The sequence below is a fragment of the Cyprinodon variegatus genome, unplaced genomic scaffold (assembly GCF_000732505.1).
Source record: "Cyprinodon variegatus isolate N-32 unplaced genomic scaffold, C_variegatus-1.0 Scaffold709, whole genome shotgun sequence".
In the NCBI taxonomy this organism is placed as follows: domain Eukaryota; kingdom Metazoa; phylum Chordata; class Actinopteri; order Cyprinodontiformes; family Cyprinodontidae; genus Cyprinodon; species Cyprinodon variegatus.
The window spans coordinates 374,948-389,177 of NW_015151162.1; the positions used below are offsets into that span (position 1 = coordinate 374,948).

At 37.9% G+C, this 14,230-nt stretch overlaps 2 protein-coding genes across 2 annotated transcripts; both read left to right on the forward strand.

Moving 5' to 3' along the window:
* Positions 1-1,807: 1,807 nt before the first annotated feature.
* Positions 1,808-7,551, forward strand: LOC107097598 (H-2 class II histocompatibility antigen, A-U alpha chain-like). The gene is made up of 5 exons (XM_015394801.1): positions 1,808-1,969; positions 6,069-6,173; positions 6,250-6,489; positions 6,589-6,870; positions 6,986-7,551. The coding sequence occupies exons 2-5, from the start codon at positions 6,083-6,085 to the stop codon at positions 7,129-7,131; spliced, it is 759 nt and encodes a 252-aa protein (XP_015250287.1). The 5' UTR covers positions 1,808-1,969; positions 6,069-6,082; the 3' UTR covers positions 7,132-7,551.
* Positions 7,552-10,364: 2,813 nt separating this feature from the next.
* LOC107097595 (rano class II histocompatibility antigen, A beta chain-like) lies at positions 10,365-11,701 on the forward strand. Its single transcript, XM_015394798.1, has 4 exons — positions 10,365-10,460; positions 10,552-10,818; positions 11,146-11,439; positions 11,529-11,701. Exons 1-4 carry the CDS (start codon positions 10,409-10,411, stop codon positions 11,699-11,701), a joined length of 786 nt encoding a protein of 261 aa, XP_015250284.1. The 5' UTR covers positions 10,365-10,408.
* Positions 11,702-14,230: the final 2,529 nt, after the last annotated feature.

Consider the following 14,230-nt stretch of genomic DNA (forward strand, 5'->3'; position numbering starts at 1 on the left):
ATAATGTCCTGGATTTTATTATACACGACATATTAAACCAAAGGTATTTTGTTTTGGTAAGCTGAAACTTAAACACACTCTGAGTTTACTGACCATGATATAGGGCATAAAAATAAAGGTAGTCACATATCGTGAGGTAATACATGAGTATTACCTTACGATTCTTTGGCTACAATATGAGAAACAAGTGTCTTTGGTACCATGGGAACATTTCCAGCACAGGCACCAAGGAGATGTATCTGCCAGTGAGGTGGCTTTCTGCATGTGAGCAGTGAGTTCACGTTGGTTTATATGTGAAAGCACACAACTGAGTATACGTTTTTATAATTTAAGCGTTTTTTTTAGTAATATATATTTATATATATATATATATATATAGATATATATATATATATATATATATATATATATGTGTGTGTGTGTGTGAAGTAGCTCTGAAAAATAGCTGAACAGCAGTTGAAACTGGGGCATATTTTCCGTCGCTAGAAACTTTACATTTAGCAGATGGATTTCAGGGAAAACACCAGATGCACCATGCTTGTGTGATGATGACTTTGTGGGTCCTGGATTGTGTTTATGTGTAGCTGTATGTTAATTAGCAGTCTGAAACACCATACAGCACTATAATCTTATATAGAAATACAGTAAGGATGCAGAAACTTTTTCTTTTTTTTTTTTGCCGACATGTTCTAACGTAAAAAAATTATATACAAATGACCTGTTTCTATTTTTTCTTAAAATGAATTTGGGATTAATACATCATACAAAAGCCTTTTTGCATATATAAATAAAAATAATACAAATCTTTTATCATGACAAATGTAACCCTGCAGTCAAAAGGTGTGAATCTATTGCAGGAACCAAAATCAAATCAGAGTACTGGGATATAAATCTATCCTGGTATCAACCTGGTTTGGCAGTAAGACTGAGAGCTAGAAGTTTATAGGCAAGTCAAGTTTATTTGTGTAGCACAATTCAATACAAAGACAATTCAAAGTGTGTTACATGAATTTAACAGTGAAATAGAGGGAGAGTAAAATCAGGATAGACACAAATAAATGTAAAAACATGATAAAAGCTAGTAGTAAAGCAAAAAAGTTGGACCACCATCTTAAACTAGTTTTAGATTTTATACAATTATAAAGTAAAGTAATAAAACTTACAAAGTATACATCCTGTAACAATAAATTAGACAATTTTTTAAATGGAACTTTAAACATTTTCACCTGGACCTTTACTTGGCTCTTCTAATTATATTATGGGTAACATACATTCTGTTTTCACCAAAGAATACTGTAGGCAAACATGTTTTCTCATAGACATCTGTCTCCCAGCGATTATAATGAAGGTGTTTTGCTTAAGAAATTTATTTTTTTTTTTTACTGAATGAAAGGAGAAAAAACTGCCTTCTTAAGCTTGTCATGCTTTAGGAGATTGCAGATGGAGCATTAGCGCTCAGGGGAAGTGTTGAGGTGAAGGTTTGGATTGGGCCTTTGAAAGTTTTATTGAAAAACATTGAGTTAGTGACAGCTGGAAACCAGGGACCCGGAACGATTTGTCATCCACTAAATCCAGGAAGAGAAAACTGAGCTGTTAGTAGTGGAAGCTTTGAAAGGGGAAATAAGTAGTAGTATTTGCTTATTTCCTTAATATTGAAGATGAAGTGAACCGCCAGGAGAAAATGGAAAGATCCGGGAGCCTTGGACTGAGGAGTTGCTGACTGATTCAGAGATGAAGCTTGGTGTCGAGGGTTGAGCACAAGATGGAGGGAGAGCACAGTGGAGATAGTATTCACGATGGAGGGTGAGCAGGGCTTGACGGAGATCTTTCCAGAAGCCAGAGACGCTGCCAGTCACGCAGACTTTGCCAAAACAGATTCTTGAAACGCTTTGAGGTTTCACTGAAAACTGGGAGGCTTGAGAGGAACTTCCACAAGCAAAATAAATCTGGGGAGCAGCAAAAACACATGGTAAGTTCCAGAACTTTGTTAGACAGATGTGAACTCAGTTCAAGTTCACGCTAGGTATCATAGGAAGACAAGAGGCATACCACACATGGTTAATGCTCCAGCAAAAAAGGACTGGCTACAGAATTCTTAAAGGTGTAGTGGAGGATGTTCTTATTCAGGGTGGATCAAAATAAGTGGTCCTCCTAATTGTCAATCATTCTGGTGATATGTTTACATAATGCCGTCCTACATGCTCCTCCCCAGTTAGCTGTCTTTTTCTGCACACGTGCAGTTTCAGGCATATATACGGGGTGAGCTACTGCAGTTCTTTGAAAATGGCTGAGGGTCGTAAGAGAAAAAGTGTTTGTGAAGTGTATGAGAAGAAGATAAAGGCTTTAGAAAAGAGTAACAGGACCAGAGTGTTTTTTGGGGGATTCGTTCACGCTACTGGGGAAAACTGAAAGCACAGTTTGGGCTTCCCACGGATGCCTCAGTTGCGAAGTTTCTCCTCAACAGGTTAAGTTAGGCATGCTATTTGGAGAAATTCATTTCACATTACTGCTAGTAAAATTAGAAGAAATGGGCTTGTCTGGCATGCATCCTCCACTACACATTTAAGAAGACCTCTTAAATGAGCTGGAATGGGGAACAACTGTCAGCATAGGCCGCCTGAGACCTGAAAGAACAAAACTAGAAGCAGGCCGAAAATAGAGATGGAGGCTATGTCCAAACGTCTGCCCTAACCCCTTAATCACTACACTGTATAAAGTTGAGATCACCTAGTGGACTTTACAGGGCACTTTGTTAACTGACCATTCGGACATACAATACTGCTTTTCGCTCCCCGTTGACTCCGGCTACCCACACTGCCATCTTTGCACTCTCAAAACAAATCCCATGACGTTGTGCAAGGAGAGCTCTTACAAAGCATTCTGGGATATATCTGCTCGTCTAGTGACCATGGTTGCATACTACACTGCTCAAAAAATTAAAGGAACACTTTGAAAACACATCAGATCTCAATGGGGAAAAAGGCATGCTGTTTGTTTATACTGATATGGACTGGGTGATGTTTTAAGAACAAAAGGATGCCACATAATTTGATGGAAATGAAAATTATCACCCTACAGAGGGCTGAATTCAAAGACACCCCAAAAATTACTGTGAAAAAATGATGCAACAGGCTAGTCCATTTTGCTGAAATTTCATTGCAGCAACTCAAAATGGTATTCAGTAATTTGTATGGCCCCCACGTGTGTATGCACACCTGACATCATCAGGGCATGCTCATAATGAGACGACAGATGGAGTCCTGGGGTATCTCCTCCCAGATCTGGACCAGGGCATCACTGAGCTCCTGGACAGTCTTAGGTGCAACCTGTCGGGGTCACATGGATCAAAACATAATGTCCCAGAGGTGTTGGATTAGATTTAGGTCAGGCGAGTGTGGGGGCCAATCAACTGTATCAATTCCTTCATCCTCCAGAAACTGCCTGCATACTCTCGTCACATGAGGCTGGGCATTGTCATGCACCAGGAGGAACCCAGGGCCCACTGCACCAGCATAGGGTCTGACAATGGGAGCAAGGATTTCATCCCGATTCCTAATGGCAGTCAGGGTGCCGTTGTCTAGCCTGTATAGGTCTGTGCGTCCCTCCATGGATATGCCTCCCCAGACCATCCCTGATGCACCACCAAACCGGTCATGCTGAATGATGTTACAGGCAGCATAACGTTCTCCACGGCTGTCACATGTCATCTGTCACATGTGCTCAGGGTAAACCTGCTCCCTTCTGTGAAAAGCACAGAGTGCCTGTGGCAGGCTTGTCAATTCCGGTGTTCTGTGGCAAATGCCAATCAAGCTCCACGGCACTGGGCAGTGAGCACAGGGCCCACTAGAGGACATCGGGTCCTCAGGCCACCCTCGTGAAGTCTGTTTCTGATTGTTTGGTCAGAGACATTCACTTGAGGTCATTTTATAGGGCTCTGGCAGTGCTCCTCCTGCTCCTCCTTGCACAAAGGAGCAGATAACGGTCCTGCTGATGGGCTGTAGACATTTTACCGCCCTGCCCAGCTCTCCTGGAGTAACTGCCTGTCTCCTGGAATCTCCTCCATACTCTTGAGAGTGTGCTGGGAGACACAGCAAAACTTTCTGGCAATGGCACGTATTGATGTGCCATCCTGGAGGAGTTGGACTGCCTGTGCAAACTCTGTAGAGTCCAGGTAGCGCCTCATGCTAACACTAGTGACAGTGATCCTAGCCACATGCAAAACAGGTGAAAAAGAGTCAGAAAAGATGAGGAGGGGAAAAAATGTCAGTGGCCTCCACCAGTAAAATCATTCCTGTTTTGATGGCCGTCTCGTTTTTGCCCCTCTAGTGCACCTGTTGTTAATTTCATTAAAACCAAAGCAGCCATAACTGATTAAGAACCCCCTCTGCTACTCACCTGACCAAATCAATATCCCAGAGGTTTAATTAACTTGATGCTATACTCTGATTACAAAGTGTTCCTTAAATTTTTTTAGTAGTGTACTTCTCAATGTAAATTGTAGAAAATTTTGAATCCACTACTTTTTTCTCCACTCGCCTTTAGACACATATAGAAGTTGGGGCGGACATTCAGACACAGCCAGTCTTATAGATCCTAAAACGGAGAGCTAAGACTTTCGCATGTGATTGACTGCAAAAAGGGTTTACACGTTAATTTTCAATCTTGCACACTTTCTTTGTTCTTCTTTACATTTTATATTGAAAGTGTATCAAAATGTGTATATTAATTTATCTTGGTCAGAGTTTCTGTCCTGCTTCCTTTGAAACCATACTTCAGCAGAGATATATCATTTCCCTTTTCATACAATTCACTGTGTTTCTGTTAAACTGAAAAGGACTGTGAAACAGAGTACCCTTGCCTCACACTCCCTGCATGCTACGGTTTCACATGCTAACATAATGTGTTGTCCTCATTCCTTATCGTGTAGGAGAGTGAGAGAAAAAGGGAGAGTGAGAGAAGACAGTAAAAACACTCTGCAGCTGTTGTGACTTTACCTTACTGTACAGTACACACTGTTTCTGAGTCTGCCTTTCGTATCCATTATATAAAATATTAAAAATGAGCTGTAGTTTCTATAAATATTGTAGTACAACAGTGTTGTCTTGGAAACTTGGTGTAAATACACAGCCTTAAAGTTACTTGGAAAGAAGATGTGCAATTTTTATGACCTTTTAGGGGCCATAAGGTGTGACTTATTTCAGTCTCACCACAGCAATATTGTCTTGTTGTTATTGTTGTTTATAAAAAAAATGCACCAATCATTATTTAGCAGTTTTCTTTCAGATTCATTTTGAAAATGTTTTTCTTTTCCTACGCCACATACTTCTTAACTGCTTTTACCAAGAAAATCTACTCCAACTCAAATAACGATATCTCAACTGGATTTAGATAGAAAGCTTTATTATAGATTGTATTTAATGTTATCCTGGCCAGCCAAACTGACTCTTGTCCAGGTAAGGCTATGTAAATACTCTTCGGTATAAAACACAGTGGACACTAGACTGTCATCAGGCGATTTAAAAAATATTGCCGTTAATCTATTCTCACAGTTGAGTTGGGAGCTGAGTCTACTAATGATTACTTTTGCCTTGATAGCACGATCTGGCACGGATTTATATCTGGCGCAAATGTATATCTGAGGGCAAGAACAAATCAGTCTTCCAACCTGTGTAGGCCTACTGTGAAATTACCATATAGAACGTGACGTGCTGATATGGATGCAGCTATAAGCACAGCTCTATCAGAAAGAATGCATTTGATTGTATCCCCTCGTAAAGACAGATAAATAGTCAAAGACATAACATCTGATTTCAAGACTTGAGAAATTTGAGCTAGAAACATTTCTTCTTCCTTTTTTAATATATGTTTGAACAAGCAGTATAATTTGCTGAGTAAAAGACCAGAAATCCTAGCTGTATTTGACAGTTGAGGTTGTTCAACAGGATTTTTTTGTCAGCTCAGCTTCCTTATCTGCCAACGGTTTTAAGTTTAAGCTCAGGAATAAGGTAAATGACACCTCTATACCTGAGTCCACCTGATTAAACCATCCTTTTACTCGTTAAGAACAGAGGGACTAAGAGCCATGGCAGGACAGCCAAATCAGTGGATATCGAACAATCTGCATCTAGAGCTTCTCCTATTTTTCCTGTGGATCTATTGTATCTATGCAGAAGGTTAGTAGGCTACATAGAGCTTGATTTGCTTCCTATGTTAAATTTCAGTTTTAAACTTTTTTTTTTTTTTTTTTAGAAAGTCACCAACTGTGTTTTTCCTTTGGTTGCTTTGAGTCAAGCGACATCTTCCTTGATGTGACATTGGATGACGATATAGTGTGTTATGTCGATTCCAAAAACAAAATTGGTGTTTGGGACAGCAAAATACCATCAACTTATTTTGCAGAGGGTAAAAAATATTTGGAGAGGTGCCAAGCACAGTGTAAAAAAGATGTATATCGATGGAAACCGGACCCAGATGTAAAAAGAACCAAAGGTAGGCAAAGTTCTGCACTTTTGTTGTTCTCCAGTGACCTCTTTTCAGCATAATAAATCCAGCATGTTAGGATTAACTGGTTTGGAAATTATTTTTTAGTCCCACCAGAAGTTATTATTTACCCCAGAAATGAGGTAACCGAAGATGAAGAGAACACCCTTGTGTGTTTTGTACGCAACTATTTCCCTCCTGCTCTCAATATCAGTTGGACCAAGAATAACGAAGAGGTGGCAGTGGAAGACCCCTTCTTCAAAATTGTATCCAACTCTGATGGGACATTTCATGTCTTCTCCTACCTGAACTTTGTTCCAAAGCAAGGAGACATCTACAGCTGCACTGTAAAACATGAGGCACTAGAAGAACCTGAGACCAGGTTTTGGGGTGAGACCTTTTTTCTTTCTTTACACTCAGTAAATAAAATTGATCAAAACTTAAATTACCTTTATTTGTGTTTAAATTAATGCAATACTTTATATCATATTCTAATTCTTTTTAGACATTGAAAGAAAAGAGGAGAGGAGTATGGGTCCTGCTGCCTTCTGCATATTCGGTTTGATTTTCGGGTTTCTTGGTATTGCTGTAGGAACTTTCCTTTTTGTGAAAGGAAGCCAGTATTCTTTGAGCTCAGACCTTGCTCTTTGATATTTAGCTATCTATTTAGCTATAGAATCTACTTTTTACAATTTTTGTCTACTGTTACTGTAAACTTAATGTTCACAAAGTCATTGTTGATTTGAATGAAATGAACGGACTTATGCAGCATTGTTACATCCCCAAGATGGATTTAATTCTGTTTTTGCTTTTAAGTGATACCTTGCTCTATTTAGGCTTCACCTCAAAGATTGGGTTCTGCTTCCTGGGTCTTTTAATTTGCTGCTATTTAACCGGCTTGATGGTTTTGGTTGGGGAGAGTTACCTTTCTGTTTAAGCCTAGTTTTCTCATGTTTATATGCTTGCTAGGTAAAAAAAATTACGTAAGTGAATAGATCCTTGGTTTTCCTGTTCTCCTTTTGTTTAGTAATTATTGTTTGTGCATATTCAACAACCTACTGAAATAGAACATGTGCTACTTAATAATAAAAAATAATAAGTGGTTATTATTTTTGGTCACGTTTGTGTGGGTGTTTCTTTGTCTGTCCATCCATCTGTGCACAGGATGACTTGAAAATACATGAACAGATTTATGACATTTTTACCAAGGTGCACCTCAGTCCAAAGAATAATCCATCATATGTTGGTAATGATCCACATCCTAATCTGGATGCAGGATTTTTTTAAAGGATTGTTTAACATAATTTAACGGAACAAGCAGTTCCCTCCCAACCCAGAGGGTGGCAGCGGTGATCATTGACTGCTTCAGCATCGGTCTTAAATAAGTCCAGACGTATTATGCTGAAGACAAGAACGCAGGAAAGGTGAGCCATGCCTCACTCGAAGTCTCAATATGCTGATCAAACAAGAATGCAGAGTATAGAGGTAATAAAGGAGGTTAGAGCAGAACAAACACCACAGGCTGCAGACACACACTACGCCTTATTTATAAACTTATAAGAGGATTTTAAGGAAGGTACTTCATGCCAATGAACAATTCATAAAAATTTGCTAATGAGCCAGATCATGTGTGAGTTTTAGTTATTGGTGGAAGTCACTATATAGGGCAATATTAGTGCTTTTACTTTACTCATGAAATAGAGTGGTCAAAGATAATAAGAACTCCCTTATCTGTTTCAGAACAAAAAAAATGTAGTTCACCTTTGTTATCAGTATCAGTTCAAGCAAGAGTATAATAGAAGTGACAAAGAGAAGAGAATTTAAAAAACCAAGTGATAATAGGGGTTTTTACAAATTCATGTGAAAGCAAGTGACAATATATGCCAGCCAAAATAATCACTAAAACAGGAACAGGGTTATGGGAACTCATGACTAGAATATAGGAAGTCAATAAGCAGAGGAACTTGATCTACATGTTTTGTTCTCTGTTCTGTGCATTAGTATATCACTGCATTCTACCTAGGATATTGGACCTCAAATTTTAAAAATCAAACTAGCCTTGAGAGGCTTGCTCATGGTTAAGAGTAAAAAAACATTTCCTTAATAATTCCAGCAGATGAAACATATTTCGTTGCAGTTAAAAACTCTAACATGTTGTTTATTAATGGAAGTTGTGGAACATTATCTGACTGATTGGACATATAGTGCAAATAAAGGGAAGATAATTGATGTTGACATTTGGACATCTAGCAACTATATTTAATTCAATCTTGATAATATTTAATGTTCGAGCTGTTTAGTCTCACGAATCTGGTCACCTGATCTCGCTAGTGTAAAATATTTCCAAACAGTGGAAATGAACCTGCTAGGTGGCTGCTAACTGTGGAATAGAAACCCTGTAAAGGAAAACTGCTTATCTCATGAGACCAGCTTCCAATAACAGAGCATGAAAAACTTTCCACTGTTAGCAGCTAGTTTTATAGCAGAACAACCTTCAAGAACTAGACCTTTAAGCAGATAATATCAAAGCAAAGCCATAGCTTATGGGTCGTACATGTATGCAGCTTGGATCTGTTTAGTATTTGAACCCTGAAACAGTGTCAACTTGGGTAGTGAGTTTGCTTGAGGACTCAAATGCAGAGATAAGGGAGGCAGAGATGAGTTCTTGCAGGATAAATGAAGTAACTGATGCAAAAATCCAAAATACAAAGAACCAAAAAAAAAACAGAAAACATAAGGAAAAACTCACGTGGGGATCCAGGTTGAGGAAGCAACTAACAACAAGAAAACCTGCATTGAAGAACTGCACGGGGAGAGTACATATGGGAGACAGAAAAAAGACCTGAGTCATCAGATGGTATGGAGTAGGTGTGGATGGATGTTACTAGAAGGGAGCCAGGGGGAAAGGAGACAGGCACAAGGGGGCCACAGAGAGTAACTAAAGACTGGCTTAGATATGAAAAAAAAAAAAAAAAAAAAATGGAAAATAACCCAAAGATCAATAAAAAAGAATTACTTGGGACTACTTTTGAGACTTTTGGGGACTATAACAAACAGATAATGAAATTAATTGATCGCTATCCAGAGAAGTGGGGACGATTATAGTTTCCCTAATTTTTTTGGTAGTATTTTCTCAGCATATAATGAAAAAGTGTATTATAATAATAGTATTAGATTACTAGGGGTTGAGCTTCCTGTTTTTGTCATCTCTTCTTTCAGTCCTCCAGTATTCTAGCACAGAGGCATAATATCACCACAATCCCCTCAAAAAACTTCAGAGCCTAGGCCTTATACTGAGTAAAAAAGTATATTTTCTGTTTCACATAGCCTGTATATAAGGGGGCTATTTGAGATATTGAACCTGGGTCTTCCAATAATTCTAATATAAATATTAATGTGTCTCAACTATTTAACTTGATTCCTAAGCCTAAGGAGCTAAAGCATTAAATCGACATAATTCAAAAGTGCTTATAAATCCAAAGTGAAGGTTGTTGGAACTGATTAACTGGGGTTTTTCCACTGAAATATTGTAGATGCTGCTGCATTTAGGTGCAAAGGTTCTTTCACGCTTTAAAAGGAACAAAAGTTAAATGAAACAGAAATGGAAAACAAAGGAAAAAAACAAAACAAGACTGACTAAAGCATTAAACCAAAACAAAACCTGAGAAAACTCAAAAGTTATAAAATAAAGCACAACTTATGGAAAAGACTTAAGAAAAAAAAAAAGAACTACATAAATGCATTTGGCATTTTGCTCAAAAGAATCATAAGAAGTATTAATCATTGCTTAAGCATCCCGTTTCTTAAATAGAACAACATGGGTTTATTGTTTAGTAAGGCATAACTCTCTTTACTTCCTCTTCGTGTTGAAACAAGTAAACTCTGTCGGTCCAAGTCTGCAATTTTTGTTCTTAGCTGCTGAGGAGAGATGAACACTCAGAGTTTTCTGTTCATTTTCTTTTTATCGCTTGAAAATCCAGGTAAGTTGAATTTATTATCATTTTTATTATTCTGAGCTTTCAGGGGAAAAACCCAATTTACAAATAATTGATTTCTCTTATTTTTCACCAGTTTTCTCACACGAAGATTTTTACCAGGTCAGAGCATGCTGTGCGTTTAATGGTCCTAACTTTAACAATATTGAGTACACAATTATGACTAGCTTCAACAAGCAGAATATGATGCAGTACAACAGTACAAGGGGAAACTGGATTGGATTTACACAATATTCACATGATAATTCATATTACTGGAATAAGGATCCTGCTGATGCGCTTCAAAGAGTACTGCAAAAGAAACTTCTGTGTTACGACAACCTACACCATATCCGAACAATGGGTAATTAATTTTATTTTGATTTGAACGCTGAATTTTAGCTTAGCTATAACTTAAAGAAATTGAGAATATGAAGTTATGTAAGCCTATTTGCTGACATTATACAGAGAGTATTTTTTGCATTTAAAATTGTTTTAAATAATTAAGCAAATAAATATAAAACATTTTAAAACATCACATTTATCAACTTTTGTGTTACTCTGAAGCTGATTCAGCATGTTTTGGAGTAGATTTACTATTTGCTATATGATGCAATAAATCAAACAAGATTCAAATGTGAAAGTTTAGAGCTTTGGTTAAAATTCATAATAAATAACCATGTTTTCCTAGGAAACCTGTCAACAACACCCACCATCAGGATCAAATCTCTCATAAAGCCTGATGGTCGACATCCAGCCTTGCTTATCTGCAGTGCTTATAACTTTTACCCGAAGCAAATCCAACTAACCTGGCTAAGAAATAATCAACAAGTGACTAAAGGGGTCACTTACTCAGATGTGATTCCTGTTGGAGACTTGTACTACCACTTTCATTCTCACCTGGAGTACAGTCCAGCTCCTGGAGAAAAAATCAGCTGCATGGTTGAACATTTAACAATGTCTGAACCAAGGGTTGTAGTTTGGGGTAAGTTTATTGCTGTCATGAAAATACTTGGCATTGAAGTCTGAAGGGCATTGAAATTGAAATTATTCTTCCATTTCTCAATGTTTTAGATGACTCCCTTCCAAAGAAAGAAAAAACTAAGATTGTTGTTGGTCTGATTGGACTGATACTTGGTTTGGTTATCCTAATATCTGGATTTATTTACCACAAACAAAAGTCTGCTGTGTACAACTCGATCTGCCAAGGTGAGGACATTGAAGGGAACCAATTAAAGGGAACCTAAAGAGAATATTACTGTAAGTCTACAACCACATTCAGGGAGTAGGCCAGGGAGTAGGCCAGGGAGTAGGCCAGGGAGTAGGTCACTAGGCCACCACAGGGAGTGGTGGCCTAGTGACTAGGGCCGAGTGCTTTAATTCTGAGGATGCCGAAAGTACCTAGTGTGAACCCCATAGATTGCTGTTATTGGTCCCTGGGCATCACCCTTAGTCCCAGACTGCTTACCCGGTTTTGTAGCTACTCCCTAGTAGTACTGGATTAGAAACAGAAGACACATTTTGTTGTAGAGTGCCATTGAAATGACAAAAACACATCTTTTTCTGAGGAGGTCATTCAGAACTGAAATTGTATGTAATAAGCTCAACTCTAAAATAAAGTCTTTTTTCTCCAATAAAGTATTTTTTGCCTCAATTTCATTTAAGGGAACTATGTATTTGCTGTGGTTCCCCAAAAACATTTTCACCTAACCTCATCAAATGCCAAATAGAAAACACTTCTCCCTATATATGGGGATATATATATATATATATATATATATATATANATATATATAAGCCAAGTTCAGGTTTTAGCATTCTTTCACAGGTATTTTACTGGATGTTGATGGTTTATCTTGTTCCCGCGCTCAAAACTAATCTACTGTAACCCTTATGTGCTGATTAATAGATGTGGGGACAAAGGGAGTTTGGATGAGGTTTTTTTTCATCACAAATTCATATTTTCATATTAAATTTTCTGGAAAGTCAGAAAATAAACATAAATATTGGATAACAGTTTAGATCAAGCTTTCACCCTATAGAATTTATCTCCATAAAGGGGTGTAAAAGCAAGTTAAACTGAATACCTGACTGACTTTAATATCTAACAGAGAGACACAGGGACAAATAAAAACAAAAACAGGAAGACCAGGTGATTATAATGAAAGGGAACCAGGTGAAATTCAGACAGTGTTAAACGACTTTCCATTAAAACTCTACAAGGGGTTTTTAACCAAACCAGTGCTTTTTGTAAATTATTCCCCTATTGGTAGATGTTTCTTTTTTTGAGGATTGATGGTTCAGTAAAAAGAGAAACCAACAACTTTAGTTGTTAAGGGGTAATTATTAGTGTTGCACCGATACCGATCTAATATCAAGCGGGGCCCCGATCCAGCACTAAAATGGTGATATCAGTATCGGCGAGTATCAACCAATAGGGCACTGACACCATTTTGAGAGCCAGAAGTTTATTTAACTATTGTCCCAGATTCCAGGTAGGCAATAAAAAGTTCTACTGGATTCACTTTTTTTTTTTTTTTTCTGCTTCACAAAGGTAGGCAGCAGCTTTTATTTTACATCTAAGTAGTGTGCAGTTCTTCAAACAGATGGTATCGGTATTGTATCAGTATCGATTGATAATGCACAGCCAGGTATCGAGTATCGTATTGGGGCCAAAAAATGGCATCGGAACAACACTAGTAATTTTAAATCACCTTTGAGGCTCTGATACCCTGATTAAAGTTGTCATTTTTTGCACTGGCTTTACTTAAGAAACTAAGGAGAGTAAACTGATTTCTAATTTCCTCATGATTGATGGTTTGCTACATGAATGAGTTGAATGATTTTGGTTTACTGCAGGTGAATTCCCTTATTTTTTGTTAAACCATCAAAAACAATTGTTTTCTTGAAAACCAAAAATTAAAGGGGGGCCCACCAAGAAATGTTTGGGAACAACAAGATAATATATCTAATGACCAACTGTTGTATAAAAGAAAATATCTTACTAGTTTCAGACATCAGCGTGGACTGGGCAGAATATAAAACACGAAGGCAACCTTAGCTCAGATATGCCCCTGATACAGCTCAGGTTCGTAGAATAGCATTTCTAAAAGCATACAAAACACCCATATTAAAGTTTGTCTACAGCACATTGGTTATTTTCTTTGCTAACCCAAGGCTGGTCCAATCATGTAGTGTCACAAAAACATTGTCAGTCGCAGAATATAGTGTAACATCAGCTTATCTGGTTTATAGATATTGATGCTTTTGCTTCATCATCCATCGGATCTGTATATCTGATGGGAAATGGAGTGGATCTGTGCATCATGCTGCAGTACAATAGTTTGTAAGAATTACCACACCAATTAGAAAAGCCTCTATTTATGATGGAATGGAGAATACATGGATAGAGGAGTCTGTGTGAATAAAGAGGTGAGTAAGTCTGGATGGCAAAGCTACCAAATATCCCCAGATTTAGTCTCAGATATCTGGTTGGCTTAGACTATGAAGCTGATAACTGCTGTAATGTAAGAAAGTGTTTCTATTGGTCGCGTTTATGAAAACAGTAGTGCCAAGAAAATTCAAAAACATAGTAGTCTGTTTCTTGGGGTTTGCATGTTTGCAGTGGTTCTTGCAGCTTTGTTTTTTATTAATATAGTTACCTATAGGTTAAAATTTAGAAAAGTTGTGGTTTAGTTGTTTCCCGAAGGACACCTCTGAGAAGTGCTCAGGGCATGGCTCCGCGTTTTCGTCTTTAGTCCAGAAAACCTTTCTCA